This window comes from Podarcis muralis, chromosome 8 (genome assembly GCF_964188315.1).
Source record: "Podarcis muralis chromosome 8, rPodMur119.hap1.1, whole genome shotgun sequence".
Taxonomy (NCBI): Eukaryota; Metazoa; Chordata; class Lepidosauria; order Squamata; family Lacertidae; genus Podarcis; species Podarcis muralis.
The window spans coordinates 14,211,407-14,232,200 of record NC_135662.1 but is presented as its reverse complement, the minus strand read 5'-3'; the positions used below and the strand labels follow the sequence as shown (position 1 = coordinate 14,232,200).

Sequence of the window (20,794 nt, the reverse complement as noted above, 5' to 3'; positions counted from 1 at the left end):
TATTACTGTCCATGGGATCTCACCCAGCACTTCCCTAAGCTTTATGAAGTCGGCTTTCTTAAAGTCGAGAAATTGAGTCCTAGTATGCTTGGCTGCTCCTTTCCGCTGTATAGTAAACTTCAGAAGAGCATGATCACTCGCGCCTAATGATCCTTCCACTTCTACCCCACTAACCAGGTCATCAACATTGGTTAGGACCAGATCTAAAATGGCTGTTCCTCTTGTTGCTTCTCCCACTTTCTGGACAATGAAGTTGTCTGCAAGGGCAGTGAGGAATCTGTTTGACCTTATGCTCTTGGCTGCGTTTGACATCCAACAAATATCCGGGTAATTGAAGTCCCCCATTACTACTATCTCCCTTCCTTTTGCATGCTTGGCCATCTGTTCCAGGAAGGCATCATCTATGTCCTCCATTTGGCTTGGGGATCTATAGTAAACTCCCACAATGAGGTCACTGTTATTCTTCTCTCCCTTAATTTTGACCCAAATGCTCTCACTTTGGCTTTGAGGTTCTAAATCTTGGATCTCTTCACAGGTATACACATCCCTGACATATAACGCCACTCCTCCTCCTTTCTTGTCTGGTCTGTTTCTTTGAAATAGATTGTATCCCTCCATTATTACATTCCAATCGTGGGATTTATCCCACCAGGTTTCAGTGATTCCTATTATGTCATATTTAGTTTGCTGTACCAGGAGCTCAAGCTCATCTTGTTTATTTCCCATGCTTTGCGCATTAGTGTACAGACATTGAAGTCCATTAATCATTCCCCTGTGTCTCTTATTTAAGGATTTTCTCCTCCCACCACTAGGTCTGCATGCTCTTTGCTCCATTCGGTCTATGACATTTGGATGATCATCTTCATCAATTGATAGACTCCTACCTTCAGGAGCACTGTCTCCCTCCCCCACATTAGTCAGTTTAAAGCCCTCCTGATGAGGTTTCTGAGATTTTTTGCAAAAACATTCCTCCCAACCGTTGTGAGGTGCAGCCCATCGCTTGCCAGAAGTCCATCTTCAAGAAACTGCATTCCGTGATCTAAGAATCCAAACCGTTCCTGTTTGCACCATTTGCGAAGCCAGTTGTTCACTTCCACTATTTTTCCCTCTCTCCCTGGGCCACGTCGTTCAACTGGGAGGACAGATGAGATGACAATTTGTGCATTTAATTGCTTCAATTTCCTGCCCAGAGCCTCGTAATCTCTTTTGATCTTCTGGAGGCTATTGCTTGCAGTGTCATTGGTTCCCACATGAACCAAGAGGAAGGGGTATTTGTCAGTGGGTTTTATGATTCCTTGCAGTCGTTCAGTTACATCTTGGATCTTAGCCCCGGGGAGACAGCACACTTCCCGAGACATCTTGTCAGGCCCACAGATCACTGCTTCTGTTCCCCTCAGTAGGGAATCCCCTATCACCACTACACGCCTCCTCTTAGGTCTGGTCGGGGTTCTTCTGTGAGCTGTCGGTTCCAAGGTCGCCTGGACATTCCCAGAGGACTGCCTTTGCTCCTCGTCTTCATATACCTGATCGACTGTAATGAGGGAGAGATCCTCAAATGGAGTCTGCTCTTCGTCTTCCATGCTAGGGGAAAGGACCTCAAAGCGATTGCGTATTTCTAAACAATCAGAGCGAACCCTGGGCCTCCTACTTCTTTGAGTCACGTTTCTCCATATATCTGGCTCCTGTGTTGGTGAACTAGCCACCTTCTCAGGGGAGTCCCCTGTCTCTTCCTTGGTGGAGACGGTGTGCTCTGTTGCTTCCAAGAAGAGTTCCAGCTCTCTAATTCTTTGGAGCGTAGCTACACGTTCCTCCAGTTGCTGGACTTTGTCTTTTAAGAGGGCAATCAACATGCAATTGCTGCAGGTAAAGCTGCCTGCAACCTTTGGCAAGATGGCAAACATTGCGCAGGAACCACAGGCGACTGCAGCTGTTCCCTCACCCTCCATCTTGGGAACGTGTCGTTGGGGGTGACTACAGTGGTCCTCTATCATAAAAAGTGTGGAGACAGGACAAATAAATCCCTCCCAAAAAACCTAGGTCTCCCCCAACAAAGGGTTTTCTTGTGTGAGTTTCTTGTGGCTGATTAGCTGCTCTCTCTGGGCAAAGGTCAGAGGGGGCAGGGCTTCTGTTGAGGTAGGTGATTAGCTGTAGGAGGAGCTTATCAGAGCTTCAGGGCAGCAGCTGAAGAAGGAACAAAAAGGGTTTTCTTGTGTGAGTTTCTTGTGGCTGATTAGTCGAAGAATTCCCCAGTGAAGCAGCAGAGGAGGAAAGCACACAGCCAGCAACATGGGGGTGGACTCTGAAGACAGGTCAGAGGAGGAGGGAGACTAGAAGGCAGGAGAAGAAGATTTTGGATTTGATATCCCACTTTATCACTACCCGAAGGAGTCTCAAAGCGGCTAACATTCTCCTTTCCCTTCCTCCCCCACAACAAATACTCTGTGAGGTGAGTGAGGCTGAGAGACATCAGAGAAGTGTGACTAGCCCAAGGTCACCCAGCAGCTGCATGTGGAGGAGCAGGGATGCGAACCAGGTTCACCAGATTACAAGTCTACCGCTCTTAACCACGACACCACACTGGCTCTCAGGTTCGAGGGGAAAAGAAGAGCCAGAGGCAGAAAGCCTGTTAGGGGCAGGAGAGGGTGCAGAGCTGAAAGAGAGGAGGAGGAAGGGGCAGAAACTGAAGCAGCTTTGCAGCAGCTGCATAATAATAATAATAATAATAATAATAATAATAATAATAATAATTTATTTGTATTCCGTCCTCCCCGGCCAAAGCCGGGTTCAGAGTGGCTAACAACAAGTAAAAATAGCAAAGTGTACGTAAAATCACACAGTCAATTAATTAAAATACATTCTAAAATCAATTCAGAATCAAATTAATGGCAACCATTGGGTTAGAGTTCTATTAGGATTACAGAAGGAGAGAGGGGTCAGACTGTGCCTTGACCAAAGGCCTGGTGGAACAGCTCCATCTTGCAGGCCCTGCAGAAAGATGTCAAGTCCCGCAGGGCCCTAGTCTCTTGTGACAGAGCTTTCCACCAGATCAGGGCCATGGCTGAAAAAGCCCTGGCTTTGATCCCACTGTAGTAATCTCCCTTCCCCCTTTGACTCCAAGGTCATGCAGGGCTTTGTGCACAGCCAAACAGAAACCTCAGAAAGCCCAAATCTGCCAATGATGCCTCTAAAACTCCTCTTTCTCGGCTTCACTTAAATCAATTATTTGTGCTCAAGTATGGCGGCACATATGGGACGCGGGTGGCGCTGTGGGTAAAAGCCTCAGCGCCTAGGGCTTGCTGATCGCATGGCCGGCGGTTCGAATCCCCGCAGCGGGGTGCGCTCCCGTTGTTCGGTCCCAGCGCCTGCCAACCTAGCAGTTCGAAAGCACTCCCGGGTGCAAGTAGATAAATAGGGACCGCTTACTAGCGGGAATCCTGCCAGCCTAGCAGTTCGAAAGCACATCAAAGTGCAAGTAGATAAATAGGTACCGCTTTATAGCGGGAAGGTAAACGGCGTTTCCGTGTGCTGCGCTGGTGCTGGCTCGCCAGAGCAGCTTCGTCACGCTGGCCACGTGACCCGGAAGTGTCTCCGGACAGCGCTGGCCCCCGGCCTCTTAAGTGAGATGGGCGCACAACCCTAGAGTCGGACACGACTGGCCCATAAGGGCAGGGGTACCTTTACCTTTACTAGCGGGAAGGTAAACGGCGTTTCTGTGTGCGGCTCTGGCTTGCCAGATGCAGCTTTGTCATGCTGGCCACGTGACCCGGAAGTGTCTCCGGACAGCGCTGGCCCCCGGCCTCTTGAGTGAGATGGGCGCACAACCCTAGAGTCTGTCAAGACTGGCCTGTATGGGCAGGGGTACCTTTACCTTTACGGCGGCACATTTGCTGTGAGCATGCTGCAAAACCAGGCAAAGAGAGAAAACAGCAGGCTGTAGCAAAACAGCCAGACAAATTCATTCTTACTGGGGCTGTTCCATAGCTCCTCCAAGCAATGGCAAAAATAAAGTAGAATCCCATGAGCACTGGAATGATAAAAATGTGCCGACATATTGAGTCAAGAGAGAGTCTGATCTGAATATTTACCAGAGTAAAGCTGGAACACATTATTGATATAGAGAAACACCCAGTAAACTTTCTGAATGATGTTTGAACAGTGCACCAACTTCAGAGAAAATCTCAAGGTATATTAAACAGTATATTAAATGGAGAGAGACATGATGGGCAATGCCACTTTCTGCCCTGAGGCAAAGAGTTTGTTTTCACTCTACAACTCTCCTTAATGATTAGTTCCACAATAATCTCCCTCTACTGGTGCATGTCTTGTGCAATGGATGGGTTAATAAAATCCAAGCATCATTGTTAATGTCTAGGTTAGTTTTCAGCTTTGTTGTTTTATTTTGAATCATGCTTCCAGTTGTTATTTTTAGGAAGTAATAAGTGGCGGCTGATCTTGCCACTGCTTCAGCCAACAATGGAAAGACAGTGCCTTCGAATGGAGAACAGAAGAAAGGGAGGAGGCTTCATGTGGATTCTAGATAAAAAAAAGTATATTTGTCTGAGAGAGAAAGAGAGGAATCAAAGGAAGTCCCGCATGTTTCAATAAAACCTTCATGAGTTCCCTCTGTTTCCTGACAGAGCAATATCTTTGCAGAGCCGAACTTAATTTGCTTCCCACCATCCTCTACTTTATTCTCCACTGTTTTTCCACTTCACTTACTGCTTTCCTCATTTTTAAAATTCATTTTTATCGTTTCTGTGAGCATAACAAAATGATATGCCCCTTGAAAAAGGCAAAAGAAAAACCCAAACCCAAGAGTAAAAGTGTGTCTGGTTCGAAACTGTGCATCAATTTAGTCCAAATTTTAAAGAACCTTTTAATGAGGGTGAAAGAGGAGAGCGCAAAATATGGTCTGAAGCTCAACATCAAAAAAACGAAGATCATGGCCACTGGTCCCATCACCTCCTGGCAAATAGAAGGGGAAGAAATGGAGGCAGTGAGAGATTTTACTTTCTTGGGCTCCATGATCACTGCAGATGGTGACAGCAGCCACGAAATTAAAAGACGCCTGCTTCTTGGGAGAAGGGCAATGACAGGCCTAGACAGCATCTTGAGAAGTAGAGACATCACCTTGCCAACAAAGGTCCGTATTGTTAAAGCCATGGTTTTCCCAGTAGTGATGTATGGAAGTGAGAGCTGGACCATAAAGAAGGCTGATCGCCGAAGAATTGATGCTTTTGAATTATGGTGCTGCAGAAGACTCTTGAGAGTCCCATGGACTGCAAGAAGATCAAACGCATCCATTCTTAAGGAAATCAGCCCTGAGTGCTCACTGGAAGGACAGATCCTGAAGCTGAGGCTCCAGTACTTTGGCCACCTCATGAGAAGAGAAGACTCCCTGGAGAAGACCCTGATGCTGGGAAAGATGGAGGGCACAAGGAGAAGGTGGCGAAAGAGGACGAGATGGTTGGATAGTGTTTTCGAGGTTACCAGCATGAGTTTGACCAAACTGCGGGAAGTAGTGGAGGACAGAGGTGCCTGGCGCGCTCTGGTCCATGTGGTCACGAATAGTCGGACACGACTAAACGACTAAACAACAACAACAACAACAGTGGTACCTCGGGTTACATACGCTTCAGGTTACAGACTCCGCTAACCCAGAAATAGTACCTCGGGTTAAGAACTTTGCTTCAGGATGAGAACAGAAATCGTGCTCTGGGGGCACGGCAGCAGCAGGAGGCCCCAATAGCTAAAGTGGTGCTTCAGGTTAAGAACAGTTTCAAGTTAAGAACAGACCTCTGGAAAGAATTAAGTACTTAACCCGAGGTACCACTGTAAGGTTCTCTCTCTGTCTCTCTGCCTACCTCTTTCCTTCCCTCTTCTCCCTGATGCTGAACCTGTGGCTTTATAAATGCTGTTGGACTCCCACTTCCTCAGCCCTGACCAATGGCCAGGCTGCCTGGTGCTGTTGGGAGTAGGAGTCAAAGGACATATGAAGGGCCAGAGATACCTTTTTCCTGCTCTTGCACCTCTGATCATGACTTACTTCTCTCACCACCTCACCAACAAGCTCTGAGAGCAGTGCACGTGGTTCCCTCCTTATCCTCACAACAACTATGTGAGGTAAGTTAGACAGAGATTATGACCAGCCCAAGTCTGGTCCATAACAGGCTGGGAACCAGCAGTGTGTCTCAGGTCTGGACCACTGTTGTAGAGCAGCTACCCCAAGTTGGTGCCCTCCAGATGTTGTTGAAGTGCAATGCCCATCACCCCTTACTTTGGGCCATCCTGACTAGGGCTGAGGGCACAAGTTTGGGAAATGTTTATCTTCAACATTTCGATTTTCTAGGGACCAGTAAAAAGGAACAGGGAAATGGGAATTGCTCATATGTTGAAGGTAAAGGTAAAGGTAAAGGGACCCCTGACCATTAGGTCCAGTCGTGACCGACTCAGGTTGTGGCGCTCATCTTGCTTTATTGGCTGAGGGAGCCGGCATACAGCTTCTGGCTCATGTGGCCAGTATGACTAAGCCGCTTCTGGCGAACCAGAGCAGCACACGGAAACGCCATTTACCTTCCCACCGGAGCAGTACCTATTTATCTACTTGCACTTTGAAGAGCTTTCGAACAGCTAGGTTGGCAGGAGCAGGGACCGAGCAACGGGAGCTCACCCCGTTGTGGGGATTCAAACTGCCGACCTTCTGATCGGCAAGCCCTAGGCTCTGTGGTTTAACCCACAGTTGCACCCGCGTCCCTATGTTGAAGGTAGGGGTGGGCAAATAGGTCTCCTTTGGTTTTGCTCAGTTTCTCACTTTTCCACTCTCAAGTTCAGCTCTCCAGATTTCTGCATTAGTTTGCAATTTTAAAAAAAGTTTTCATGAAAATTCACCAGCATTTTATAGTCTTAATTTCTCCAAACAGGTGCATTTTTGCAAAGCACATTCTGCTAACATACTGCATTTCTGTATGTTATTTTCACTAATGTTTGCATTTATATGCACACTTGACCCTAGTGTGTGCAATTTTTTTGTACATTACATAGCTGGAGAGCTACAAAATTCATAGGAGTGCACATCATTTTGAAAATTGCAAATTATTTAAATTTACCTTTAAATGCAAACTGAATTCGGTTTCTTTCTCATCCCTATATGGAGGTTCTTGCCCTACCATAAGAAGGCTGAACTGGAGTCATTTTCAGTTCAGTGGAAATGCCTCTTCTTGCTTAAGTCTGATAAAAATCGCTTGTGGCTAGATTCAGTTCCCACCTAAATTTATCACAATGTCCAAATAAACACCTCCTTTGTCAATAGAGCAGAGTTTCTGTTTAACAGAGGCGGGGGGAACAGAAGGATAAATTAATAACAGCATACTTCCTAGCGGATTAGTGGGATGCGTTAATGACATAATTGATGAGTAAATTTGATACCACTTTCCATTCTCCAAAATGAGTGCAAGTTTCCTAGGAACATTATGAGTATGAATCTAAGTAATTCAAGTTTCAGGCCCTATTCCGCTAGAGTTTGGGAACAGGGGCAAAAGTATTTTTTCCTGCCAGAATATACCGTACTTACTTGCCTGGGAGTAAGTCCCACTGAACCCAAATCAATTTTTAAAATATATTTCCAGGTTACACAAGTCTTTTCTATTCACCAAAGGATCACAGCAATCTTAATTGTTGCAACCCAACGTCACCATCCTGAACCAATCAAAACCATTTGGCTCTTCAGATTAGCCCTCATTATAATACCATGTGATTACAGACAACAATTTTTCAGTGTCTTTCTTTATGAAGACTTTGACTGATTTTCCTGTTCATTAAAAGTCTTCCAATGTCCTCTTTCATCTGTCTACGAAACAATTCAAGATTAATCACAGTTGCCATGCCCAGCCGATTCTCTTTTCATGCATACAGTGGCCACCATTGATTCTAACAGTTTATTCTTTTCAGGGCTCTGGAACGGATATTCATTATGTACAGTACCTTAAAAGCAGGTAGTTCTGTACTCAGTGGCTTGCGGTGAATTTTTTCATAGGGGAGCAGTAATGCGTGTGGCATTGTGATGTCCTGATGTTGCGCATGTGAGCATTGTGCCTACCTCCCTAAGCTGGGAAGAAGCTTCCTGTGCTTTGGGAAGGAGCCACTGGGGAACATTTAGGGGACTAGCCTAGTCCCCTTAGAGTCCAGTGACCACACGCCACTGTTCTGTACTGTAAAAGACAGGTACAGGCCCTTTTAGTTTAGCTAGGCCATAACCTAATAAGAAAACAGAATCATCAAAATCAGGCATAGGCAAACTCCATCCCTCCAGATGTTTGGGACTACAATTCCCATCATCCCTGACCACTGGTCCTGTTAGCTAGGGATGATGGGAATTGTAGTCCCAAACATCTGGAGGGCCGGAGTTTGCCTATGCCTGATCGAAATGATACAATTTTATGAAATTGTTAATTTCTCCAACATTCCCCTCTTTGTTTTTGAAAGGAATGTGTGTCCTGATTCATTTCAACATGGCACCTTTTTTTTTTGACAGAATATTTTTTTCTCACATGAAAGTACCTACCCTGCATAGCAAGTGCCATACAATATAAGTACAATGCTTAGAGTCACTCTCCACATATCCAATAGTGACATGTCAACATTGTCCAGCTTGTGCCAACCATATTAGGGCTGGACAACAGGAAATGACTGTGTTGCTTGTACCATCCTGAAGAGGATTTAACAACTCCTATGCTTGATTTCTGAGTGGAATTTGCAGTGATTTTATTAAATTCAAAATTTAGCATTTGGGTTTCACTCAGGGGTGTCACTGGCACACGGCTCTTGGGTGTGTTACATGATATCTACTCACAAAACCAGTAGTTGCTTTTATTTAAAGCTGAAGTGATGGCTAAAAGCGTATGACTTTATAAACTTTTAGGGAGTGCTGTATCTTTAATTAAAAGCTTCCTCCTTCAGTTTCTACCATTGTTACCACTTTCTGTTCAGCGTAGCTGGAGGATTGATGATGAAATGCCCTTTAAATACTGTAATCCCCTTTCATTGAAGAGGATTTGTGTAAAGTTGTGCTATTAGTCAAGGGGTCAGCAAACTTTTTTAGCAGGGGGCCGGTCCACTGTCTCTCAGACCTTGTGGGGGGCCGGACTATATTTTGAAAATAAATAAATAAAATGAATGAATTCCTATGCCCCACAAATAACCCAGAGATTCATTTTAAATAAAAGTACACATTCTATTCATATGAATACACCAGGTAGGCCCCACAAATAACCCAGAGATGCAATTTAAATAAAAGGACATATTCTACTCATGTAAAAACATGCTGATTCTCAGACCGTCCACGAGCCGGATTTAGAAGGCGATTGAGCCAATCTGGCCCCTGGGCCTTAGATTGCCTACCCATGTATTAGCCCCTCTCCTGGTGTTGCGCTCAGATGTCTGCACAGGAATCATGAACAGCTACTCATATACAACGGGTTCTCTTCAGATTTTTCTGGTTAACTTTCTGATGTTGGTGTTGCTGGCCTGTATTGACTTCACAATACCTGGGCTTGGCCAGCCATGCAGACTCCTTTCCTATTATATGGACCCCCTTTATGTGTTTTATACATGAAGAGCACCTTTGGTACGGTGTTAATTAGTAAAGGTAAAGGTAAAGGGACCCCTGACCATTAGGTCCAGTTGTGACCGACTCTGGGGTTGTGGCGCTCATCTCACTTTATTGGCTGAGGGAGCCGGCGTACAGCTTCCAGGTCATGTGGCCAGCATGACTAAGGCGCTTCTGGCAAACTAGAGCACCGCACGGAAAAGCCATTTACCTTCCTGCCACAGTGGTACCTATTTATCTACTTGCACTTTGACGTGCTTTCGAACTGCTAGGTTGGCAGGAGTAGGGACTGAGCAACGGGAGCTCATCCTGTCGTGGGGATTCAAACTGCCGACCTTCTGACTGGCAAGTCCTAGGCTCTGTGGTTTAACCCACAGCGCCACCCGCGTCCTAATTAATTAGTTAATTAAAGGTAAAGGTAAAGGTAAAGGTACCCCTACCCAGATGGGCCAGTCTTGAGAGAGTCTAGGGTTGTGCGCCCATCTCACTCAAGAGGCCGGGGGCCAGCACTGTCCGGAGACACTTCCGGGTCACGTGGCCAGCGTGACATCGCTGCTCTGGTGAGCCAGCGCAGCACACGGAACACCGTTTACCTTCCCGCTAGTAAGCGGTCCCTATTTATCTACTTGCACCCGGGAGTGCTTTCGAACTGCTAGATTGGCAGGCACTGGGACCGAACAACAGGAGCGCACCCCGCCGCGGGGATTTAAACCGCTGACCTTTCGATCGGCAAGCCCTAGGTGCTGAGGCTTTTACCCACAGCGCCACCCACGTCCCAATTAGTTAATTAGTACCCCCCTTATTTCCGTCTTTTATAGTGAAAAAGTGGTGTTTCTAGTCATTAAATTAAGGAGGAAGCTACTAACTAATGTTGCTGGGGACTTTTGTAGAACATTAGAGAAAGGTCATGGCCATAGGGAAGGGCACTAGTAGATAATACAACCCTATATTTACCTCGGTGTAGAAGCACAATTCTGTTTCTGCTTCCACCTGATTTCAGAAAAGCAATGTGTGACTGCGGGTCTCAAGAATTCTTCTATAGAAGCAACCTCTCAGTTTTGTGGCCGGTGAAGCATCCCCCCCTCCTTATTTCATGCCCGGCAATTGAAAAGCCAAAGTTCCCAGCTGAGCCAAGGAAATCTAATGTTTGCACAAGCAGCAGGTTCTGCATTCCAGGACTGTGTTTGCAGATCTGACTAACCCATCATTTAGGAGTAAATAAATCTCAAAGACAGCTATAAGGCGGGGGGGGGGGGCAGGCAGGCGCAAGATGTAAAAGGCAAGCACTGGGAGGGAAGCATTAGTCATGGAGTCGGAGCCCTCAGGGAACACTCCACCATCTCACAGGTAAAGTGAAAGGATACTTTGGGATTAGCTGGTGTGTGTTTTTAAGAATACTGTGCAGCTGGTTAACTTTGTCTGTTTATCTGGGAGCAAGCTCCATCAAATGCAACAGGACTTACTTCCAAGTAAGCATGCATAGGAGTGGGCTACATCCTAACTACATTTTTCATTTTCTGGGTTTGGTGATCTGTTTCGTCACTGTGGTTCCAGTCCAGAGTTCTACAGATGTTGTCAGTGCCCCTAACTCTGATCTGCTTGCTTGTGCTGTCCCTGACAGCTAGGAACATATATAATGTAAGTTGGGGGTGGGCTGGTTTGGATGTCCTGAAGTGACATGTAATATGTGCCTTTCCCTGCCAACTCTGCCACGATGGCCAAGTTACTGCAGATTTGGTTCTCAGAATGTTGCTAGTGTGTACTGAATACTGAGATTCTGCAAATGTTGATATTTGATAAATGGTATGTTGAAATCAAAAGGATGCACTTGCAACATCTAAATGTGAAAATGCAAGTTCTTAGTTGTGGGGGACTTTTTTAAAGGCAGTGCTTCATTAATTTCAGAAAATTTATTGTCAGTCAACTCTTGTTTTGCTTTGTTTTTATGTACTTACCCGTATTTTTCGCTCTATAAGACGCACCAGACCACAAGACGCACCTAGTTTTTGGAGGAGGAAAACAAGAAGAAGAAAAAATTCTGAATCTCAGAAGCCAGAACAGCAAGAGGGATCGCTGCGCAGTGAAAGCAGCAATCCCTCTTGCTGTTCTGGCTTCTGGGATAGCTGTGCAGCCTGCGTTCGCTCCATAAGACGCACACACATTTCCCCTTACTTTTTAGGAGGGAAAAAGTGAGTCTTATAGAGCAAAAAATACAGTAATCTTAGAATTTATTTTTTGGTAGCACAGTGGTACCTCGGATTAAGAACTTAATTTGTTCCGGAGGTCCGTTCTTAACCTGAAACTGTTCTTAACCTGAGGTACCACTTTAGCTAATGGGGCCTCCCGCTGCTGCCACTGCACCACTGCCGCACAATTTCTGTTCTCATCCTGAAGCAACGTTCTTAACCCGAGGTACTATTTCTGGGTTAGCGGAGTTTGTAACCTGAAGCGTCTGTAACCTGAGGTACCGCTGTATTGAATTTATACTGTGTTTGTTAAATGGTTGATTTTTGTCATATTTGAATCTACCAACATGCTCCGTATTTCATATATTGTATTTTGATGTTTTGAATGTGTTTTGTAAGCCGCTTTGGACACAGATCATTGTGGAAAAGCGCCATATAAGTAAACCTAATCAACCAACCAACCAATCAATGAATTGTGCAGCTTATTGGACCTTGAATGTATTCAGGCTCCACAGAGAGTAATGCAACAGGGTAGTTACACTCTGCAGGACTCTAAAACACAGAGCTGAAAGCAAGTTTTCTCCTAGTTCAAGCGAAGAGAGGGCTAATCGAGTCAGTGTAGTGCACTGTTAATTCACTATGCTTGAATGGACATCATTGTTAGGGCATGCTGCTGTGAATTGGGTGGAAGTTGCTCCCTTGATTTGGCTCATTTTCTATTGTGTCGCAAGCCTTTTGCTTATCTAAAGATGAAGCTTATCGTTTTTCCTCTGTCCAGTGCTGGAGAAAGCTTCAGTCCAAACAAGGCAATCACACCTAGTGGAATTAAGCGTGTAACTGTGTGGTCTGAAGCCCCACTGTTTTCATGGCAATTTAAGTAAAATTTGTAACCTGTGTTCTGCGCAAGAAAAATCTAAATTCTGTGATAGCTATAAATTTCAAGTCTATTTCAGGTATAGGAATATTTGGTGCATATTAGGCAGGTTATGCAACAGTTGTGCTGGCAGGGGAAATAGGGACATTCCAGGGTCAAATCAGAAGTCAGGATGGCTTTTGTAGTTCCGGGACTGTCCCTGGAAACTAGGGACACTTGTTTCACAGAAGCACGCAAGCAGGTTTACTCTATCCTGCTGCATAAATCATGCTGCTTAAATTCCTTCATATTTTACATCTTTAGCAGCGAGTCTTTTCATACAATTACAAACATGGAAATAGCAGTTTAGCCAAAGATTGTTGCGATCCCTGTCAAAGGTTGGTGGTGGTTGCCATGCCCTTCTTCAGGCTGCTTTGCATAAATGTGCTGTTAAAGCTTCGCAAATGTGCTTTCAGTTCCTCAAAGATGAAAGCATTTAGGATGGGCTATTTCATTCACAAGGGACGCGGGTGGCGCTGTGGGTAAAACCTCAGCGCCTAGGACTTGCCGATCGTCAGGTCGGCGGTTCGAATCCCTGCGGCGGGGTGCGCTCCCGTTGCTTGGTCCCAGCGCCTGCCAACCTAGCAGTTCGAAAGCACCCCCGGGTGCAAGTAGATAAATAGGGACCGCTTACTAGCGGGAAGGTAAGCGGCATTTCCATGTGCTGCACTGGCTCGCCAGATGCAGCTTGTCATGCTGGCCACGTGACCCGGAAGTGTCTGTGGACAGCACTGGCTCCCGGCCAATAGAGTGAGATGAGCGCACAACCCTAGAGTCTGGCAAGACTGGCCCGTACAGGCAGGGGTACCTTTACCTTTACCTTTATTTCATTCACAATCCTGGGAATCAGCACCTTCAGTTTCTAACTTGTTTATTTATTTCCCGCAGTCTCCGCTACGCGGGGTTAGATATTAATGGTGTGCATTATGCAAAACAGCCCCATTCTGATAGTGGAAACCCATTAAGCTGTCTTATGGCCATGTGTTTTGAAAAGCACCTAAGCATCAGCTAGAAGGCAGATTCCTTGATCTCATGCAGTGAACAGCACAGCTCATGTCAGGGACTAGAAAAACCTTATGCAGGAATCGTTTGAGCAATGGTAAAAAAAATAAGAAGAGCCCTACAGCATCCAATCCAAGGCCCATCTAGTCCAGAATTCTGTTACCCATAGTAGCCAATCAGATGCTTCTGGAAAAGCCACAGGCAAGACATGAAGGGAATATCCTTGTCCCATTCTTGCTCCCCAGCAGATAGGACTATCCAGTAGCTTCTGAACTGGGAGGCTGCATGCATTTCTGTGTTTTTAATATTTTGTTGGAAGCTGCCCAGAGTGGCTGGAGCAACCCAGTCAGATGGGCATAATATAGATACTATATTATTATTATTATTATTATTATTATTATTAACATCAATCCTCCTTGGTTAGAATTTTCCAGTCTCAGACTGAAGTTTCCCATTTTGGCCAGATGCTAGAAGAGATTCTTAGAAGTAGTTGATTGGAATTGATTGAACTTAACATACAGAATAAGAGAACAAGAAGAACATACATTTAAAGCATTTTGAAAAATGTTTATTAAATATATGTGGGGGGGAATTGTGTACATTTGAAAATGCTGGCAGCATTAAGATAAATTCATCATCATAATAATTTAATAATTTATTATTTATACCCCGCCCATCTGGCTGGGTTTCCCCAGCAGTGTAAATAAGCGTAAATAATATTTGATGGATGTAATAATGGAATTTCCGAACGGTTTACCATATGTAAAATATGCAGGGATTTATGGTATGCGAAATGAACCATGGAAAGAGAAGAAGGGAAGCCGTTGATATTTTAAGGATGTTTAAATGAGTATTCAAAATTGTAAAACAGAAAATTTAATAAAAATTGTATGAAAAAAAGAGGCTCATGGAAGTATATAGTTGGAAGAGATCTTGGATGTCATCTAGTCTAATGCAGGAATATGTGGCTACAATCTCCTCCAAGCATCTTCCAGTGATGGAGAGCCTATCACCTCCCAAGGAAGTTTGCTTGACCTGGAAAGGAGCAGGGCAAGGGGGAAAACCACTCAGAGAGCCATTTTTTCTAGGCATGGCACAAGTGGAAGTGTGAACAAGCTCTGAGAGTGTGGGATGTGATGCTCTTTTGCCCTTCTTTGCCCTTCCTCACTGAGGAAGCTGGCAGAGCGCTGAGGCAGCTGTACCTGTTGAAGGTAAAGGACCCCTGGATGGTTAAGTCCAGCCAAAGGTGACTATGGGGTTGCAGCGCTCATCTCGCTTTCAGGCTGAGGGAGCTGGCGTTTGTCCACAGACAGCTTTCCAGATCATGTGGCCAGCATGACTAAACCACTTCTGGCGCAACAGAACACCATGACGGAAACCAGAGCACACAGAAACACTGTTTACCTTCCCGCCACAGCGGTAACTATTTATCTACTTGCACCGGTGTGCTTTCGAACTGCTAGGTTGGCAGGAGCTGGGACAGAGCAATGGGAGCTCACCCCGTCACGGGGATTTGAACCTCCGACCTTCTGATCAGGAAGCCCAAGAGGCTCAGTGGTTTAGACCACAGCGCCATCCACATTCCTGCTGTAGCTATTAATGTGAGCCAGTGCAGCGAGGTGTCATGACTACTCTCTGTGGCTTCTTCTTTACCTCCTATTGACCACAGTTCCTCTCCACCCCTAGGAACAACAGTGAGTCCTGGGGAGCACCATATTAAGGAGGCTTCTGTTTTTTTAGCCAGAAGTATCCTCAGATGGATGCTATACAGAAAGCTGAGCAAAACTGGGGTCCCCACCCCCGCACCCCCCAAAAAGGACTCCAATTCCGGGGCAGAAGTGGGTTTTGCTGTGCAAGAGTAATTCACCTTTAATTTGTGCAAATTTGGTCTGTATGTGATTGAATCCCACCTGAAAATAGCAACAGCCTGGAAGGACCCCTTCTGCCCCTCTGGAAAAATTTTCGCTGACAAATTTGCTGGATGTGTTACCAAAGTCCCCTGCAGCAGAAACAAGTTGGTAACTCATCTCACTCTTTCAGATTCAGATGCCCTCGCCTGAGCTCCCCCCCCTGTAATTAATTCATGTACTTTGGCAGTTCTGGAAATAAGATATAACTGATCAGGTAACAAAAACTCCTGCCTATTGAGGTCTCTGTAACCTGAATACATTTAGTTTAGTTGCAAACGGTCAGGTACGAGCTGCAAATATTACTAGCTTGTTATTACTCAGGTAAGAAACCTGATCTGCTGCGTGGACCAATGGTGTCAAATCATATGGGAAACAGCCTTATTAGAAAAACTAACCAATAAACTGAAACTGACATGGGAACAAATAGAAGAAGATGCCTTCACCCCAGTATGGCTCCCCTTTATCGCATACACAGCCCAACAAGACAACGACAAGAATCCACCAACAGCATATGAATCAATATGGCTAACCTGATCCAAAACACCCACCCACCCCACTCACACACAAAAACAAAGATCACAGCCAATCACAAACAAACAACCACACCCTAGGCCAACCCCAACCTCTCTCACCACCAAAGGAACACAAGCGAATAGTAAAGAGAACCTGCACAAGCGACACTGACACAAAACCCCACACATACACTACGTAAAATAGAAGCATCCAGTGGCGTAGCGTGGGGGGTGCAGGGGGGGCCGGCCGCACCGGGTGCAACATCTGGGGTTAGGGCAAATCCACAGGTTAGGGGGCGCAAATCCACGGGTTAGGGGGCGCAAATTACTTGCCTTGCCCCGGGTGCTGACAACCCACGCTACGCCACTGGAAGCATCGCCACCCAACCCCACTCAACATGCCCCCCTCCACTTCTTTCCCCCTTTTCACACTAATGTCTCAACAAACGAAACTGATCTGTCGAAAATGTAACTTGAAAAAAGAGACATGGCACATACTTTTGTAAACCAAGAAATCTTTAATAAAAAGAAATCAGAAACCCAATCTCCTGTTTCACCAGCATGTTCCCAACTGATGCCAACAGCCTAATTCAGAATTCTGTACCAAGAAAAACCGTTTCCTGCAAACTGTCCAGCTTATACAAGTTTAGACCAATTTGCCTAATTACTTTCCATTTGTATAAGTTGTTCTGCTTCTGCTGCTCATGAGAAGAGGCAAGAAGTTAATATTCTGGCTTCAGGCATTACCCATTTACTGTTAAACATACAGTTAAGAGTGCAAACTTTTTTATTTATTTAAACAAAGCAGGAAAGTCACTTCCACACTATATATCTGAAGAACTTTTTTTTTTTTTGGACAAAGAATCCTGGGAACCATAGTTTATCCTTCATGGTGCTATAGTTCCCAGCACCCTCTCAAGATTCTTTCAGGGAAGACATGTGCATTCAATATGCATAAAATGCATATTTTCTAATTTTATTTGTTTTTTTGGTTTTGCAGGAAAGGGTTGTTTGCTGGAATAAAGCTGAAGAAGAAGAAGAAAGGAGAGAAGGGATTAACGATAACAAACAAAGGAGCAGTGGGTAAGACCTACTAGGTCAATAATAGAGCTGGTTGGAATGGAGGACAAGTGTGAGATGATGTCACAGGGCAGTTATTTCAGCTGAACCTCAGGGACAAGTGATAAAGTGAGTGATAAAATGTGATGTTTGCTTTAGCGAAACATGAACCCTGCCTACTTAGGGTGCTTTCAGCTGGAAGTGTCTGGAGGATCCTTGCAGGGCACAAGGGAACAGTGTCGTTCCCCGTGCTGAAATGCCACGAGAGCTGGTGCAGGGTAGTTGCTAAGGGACTGAGCTGCACATCGGGACTGCAGCAGAGTCACACCCCAATTGTGAACTCACTAGGCAAGCTGTGCCCTCTCAGCCTCCGTTTCTCCACATCTGCAACCTGGGGGATCATGGTGTGAGGTCAAGACTACGCAAATACACCAGTTGTTGTTGTTGTTGTTGTTGTTGTTGAGTCATTTAGTCGTGTCCGACTCTTCGTGACCCCATGGACCAAAGCACGCCAGGCACTCCTGTCATCCACTGCCTCCCGCAGTTTGGTCAAACTCATGCTGGTAGCTTCGAGAACAATGCCCAACCATCTCATCCTCTGTTGTCCCCTTCTCCCAACATCAGGGTCTTTTCCAGGGAGTCTTCTCTTCTCATGAGGTGGCCAAAGTATTGGAGCCTCAGCTTCAGGATCTGTCCTTCCAGTGAGCACTCAGGGCTGATTTCCTTAGGAATGGATTGGTTTGATCTTCTTGCAGTCCATGGGACTCTCAAGAGTCTCCTAAAGTGCCATAATTCAAAAGCATCAATTCTTTGGCGATCAGCCTTCTTTATGGTCCAGCTCTCACTTCCATACATCACTACAGTGGTACCTCGCAAGACGAATGCCTCTCAAGACAAAAAACTCGCTAGACGAAAGGGTTTTTTGTTTTTTGAGCTGCTTTGCAAGACGATTTCCCCTATGGGCTTGCTTCGCAAGACGGAAACGTCTTGCAAGTTTGTTTCCTTTTTCTTAGCACCGTTAATACAGTTGCGACTTGACTTCGAGGAGCAACTCATAGAACGCGGTGTGGTAGCCTTTTTTGAGGTTTTTGAAGACTTTGGTGATTTTTGAAGCTTTTCCAAAACTTTCCCGACACCGTGCTTCGCAAGACGAAAAAAATCGCAAGACGAAAAAACTCGCAGAACGAATTAATTTCGTCTTGTGAGGCACCACTGTACTGGGAAAACCATAGCTTTAACTATATGGACCTTTGTTGGCAAGGTGGCAGAAAAGTCTTAATTGGCTCTGCTGGTGTTTCCTTGTGGAGCACTAACCTTGCCACCATTCTACCCATCCTGGTAAGCAGCCGTGACACCTGTTTCAGGATGCCACCTGTTTCACCACATTGGCCGCTACTGTCTGTATGGATCTGAAGTTCATAAAACATCTAGCACCTGTTGGATGTTCAGAGCTTCAGGTCATAGGGCTGTTATTGATGGCATACCCTCCAACACAGTGAGGCCCAAATCCAGGACACCATCTTCCGGGTCTGAAATCCCATGCAAGACAGACACATGACCTGTGCGAGATCGCAGACGTGGAAAAGGCGCTTTTTCGGGCATGGTACCCAAAAATATGTGTTTTGGTGTGCCACGCAAGATTGTGGACCCCTCAAAAAATGTTTTTTGGGGCAAGATCTTGACCTGAAATCGCACAAGAGCAAGGCCACCCAAAATGGCCGCCATGCTCTCGTGGGGGGGGGGACGGGACAGGATGTCCGGGTTTTTCCAGGGCAGTTGATAGACATGCGATGGTGCACAAGGACTGGCTGAGAAATGTGGGATCTGAACAGCAACAAGCAGGGGCTGTGTATCCCTACTGGCAAGCGACTAAATTGAAATGGCCTTCATCCTGTATACCTGAAGGAGCGTCTCCACCCCCATCGTTCAGCCTGGACACTGAGGTCCAGCGCCGAGGGCCTTCTGGCGGTTCCCTCATTGCGAGAAGCCAAGTTACAGGGAACCAGACAGAGGGCCTTCTTGGTAGTGGCACCCGCCCTGTGGAACGCCCTCCCACCAGATGTCAAAGAGAAGAACAACTACCAGACTTTTAGAAGACATCTGAAGGCAGCCCTGTTTAGGGAAGTTTTTAATGTTTAATGCTGTATTGTTTTTAACACTCGATTGGAAGCCGCCCAGGGTGCCTGGGGAAACTCAGCCAGATGGGCGGGGTATAAATAATAAATTATTATTATTATTATAATCTCTAAGTCTGTATCCAATGAAACAGTTGTACTAGCGCAAGAAGTTTTAGCTGCTCATCCTCTCTTCTTTCTACGCACATCCCACACACCCTCTAAATCTGTTCCTGGGTTTTCCCCAACCCACTTGCAGATTTATGGGGTATGCAGTGGGAAAGTCCATAGCAGCACAGCTGAAACTCCTTGGACTAGCAGATCTGTTTTGTTGAGTCTATATTTACAGGTGAATCACTCTTTCTTTCTTTCTTTCTTTCTTTCTTTCTTTCTTTCTTTCTTTCTTTCTTTCTTTCCTAGGTGAGCCTGATGACACCGATAGCCTACATCAGGAGTTCCTTACAGGTCAAGATGGGGAAGAGGGCGAAAATATGTATGACGACTCAGCCTCCACCAGTAGCTTTGGTGCCTCAGGGCCTCCGCAGAAGAGGTATTGTGCTGCAGGGTCACAAAATGGCCGCCCAGTCCCTCTGCCCTTGAGGAAGGCACTGCTGCTGTTGACACGGTCAATGACAAAACGCCAGTGTGCTCAAATAGCTTATCTCTTGGTCATTGTGCTTATACACAGTCTAATGGGATGTCCTTGTCAGCAAAATGTTGTCGCCATGAGACAGAACTGTCACTAGATGGAAGTCTGGGGTAGGAGAGAATGATGGGAGGAGAACCAGGAATAGGCCCTGTCAACAAACATGGCGTGGAGAATGGACAGTAATTGTCACAGCCTTTCATAGAAACAAAGAGATCAATGGTCTTGGATGTAGACTTCGTTGTTGTCAGAATAAGGGCAGCTGCTGACTCCAGTGGAAATTGGACCAGACTTCAAAATCTATTTTATAGCGAAAGCTGCAGAGTAAATGGAGTGATGTTTCTCTGACAGTGATATAAAGTGAAGAAATAAAACCATCTGGGTAGCAAGCAAACAGGCCCCTGTACATGCCTAATATTTCCTTTTTTTCGTTGAGCTAACCCCAAAATCCCAAAGAGGCTTGGTTGTACTCCACATTTCAATATCAGTTTGTGATTTATTTGTTTTTTAAAAGTCCTTGTGAAAACTCACCAGAATCTTACTGCAAATTTCTCCTAACACACACATTTTTTAATGCAATGTCCCCTATTGTGCACATTGTTGCAAAGCAATTCTCCCTAATATCACGTGTTTCTCCCTAATCTCACGTGTTTCTGATATCACGTGTTTTACCCAAGTATATGCATTTTTGTACACATGACTTGGCAGGAGAACTGCATTGCAAAATTCAGATTTCAAGGAATGGCTGTGTTTTGTTTTGTAACATGTTTTTAGAAAACTAGATAGATTTGTCTTTAAATGCAAACTCAATCAAATCTCTCTCCATCCCTATCATGTAGGTGATATTC

General features: G+C 45.4%; 1 protein-coding gene across 2 annotated transcripts in view; it reads left to right on the top strand.

Moving 5' to 3' along the window:
* The window catches only part of FER1L6 (fer-1 like family member 6), a 122,082-nt gene that overhangs the window by 12,375 nt on the left and 88,913 nt on the right, over window positions 1–20,794 (top strand). The window contains exons 1-3 of one of the 2 annotated variants that reach the window (XM_028736193.2): window positions 10,883–10,951; window positions 17,128–17,210; window positions 19,721–19,850. In XM_028736193.2, coding sequence (XP_028592026.2) covers window positions 10,911–10,951; window positions 17,128–17,210; window positions 19,721–19,850 — 254 coding nt within the window. In that variant the 5' untranslated portion in view covers window positions 10,883–10,910. Of the gene's footprint in view, window positions 1–10,882; window positions 10,952–17,127; window positions 17,211–19,720; window positions 19,851–20,794 lie in introns of those variants that run through there. The other variant, XM_028736194.2, reaches the window with a different exon arrangement.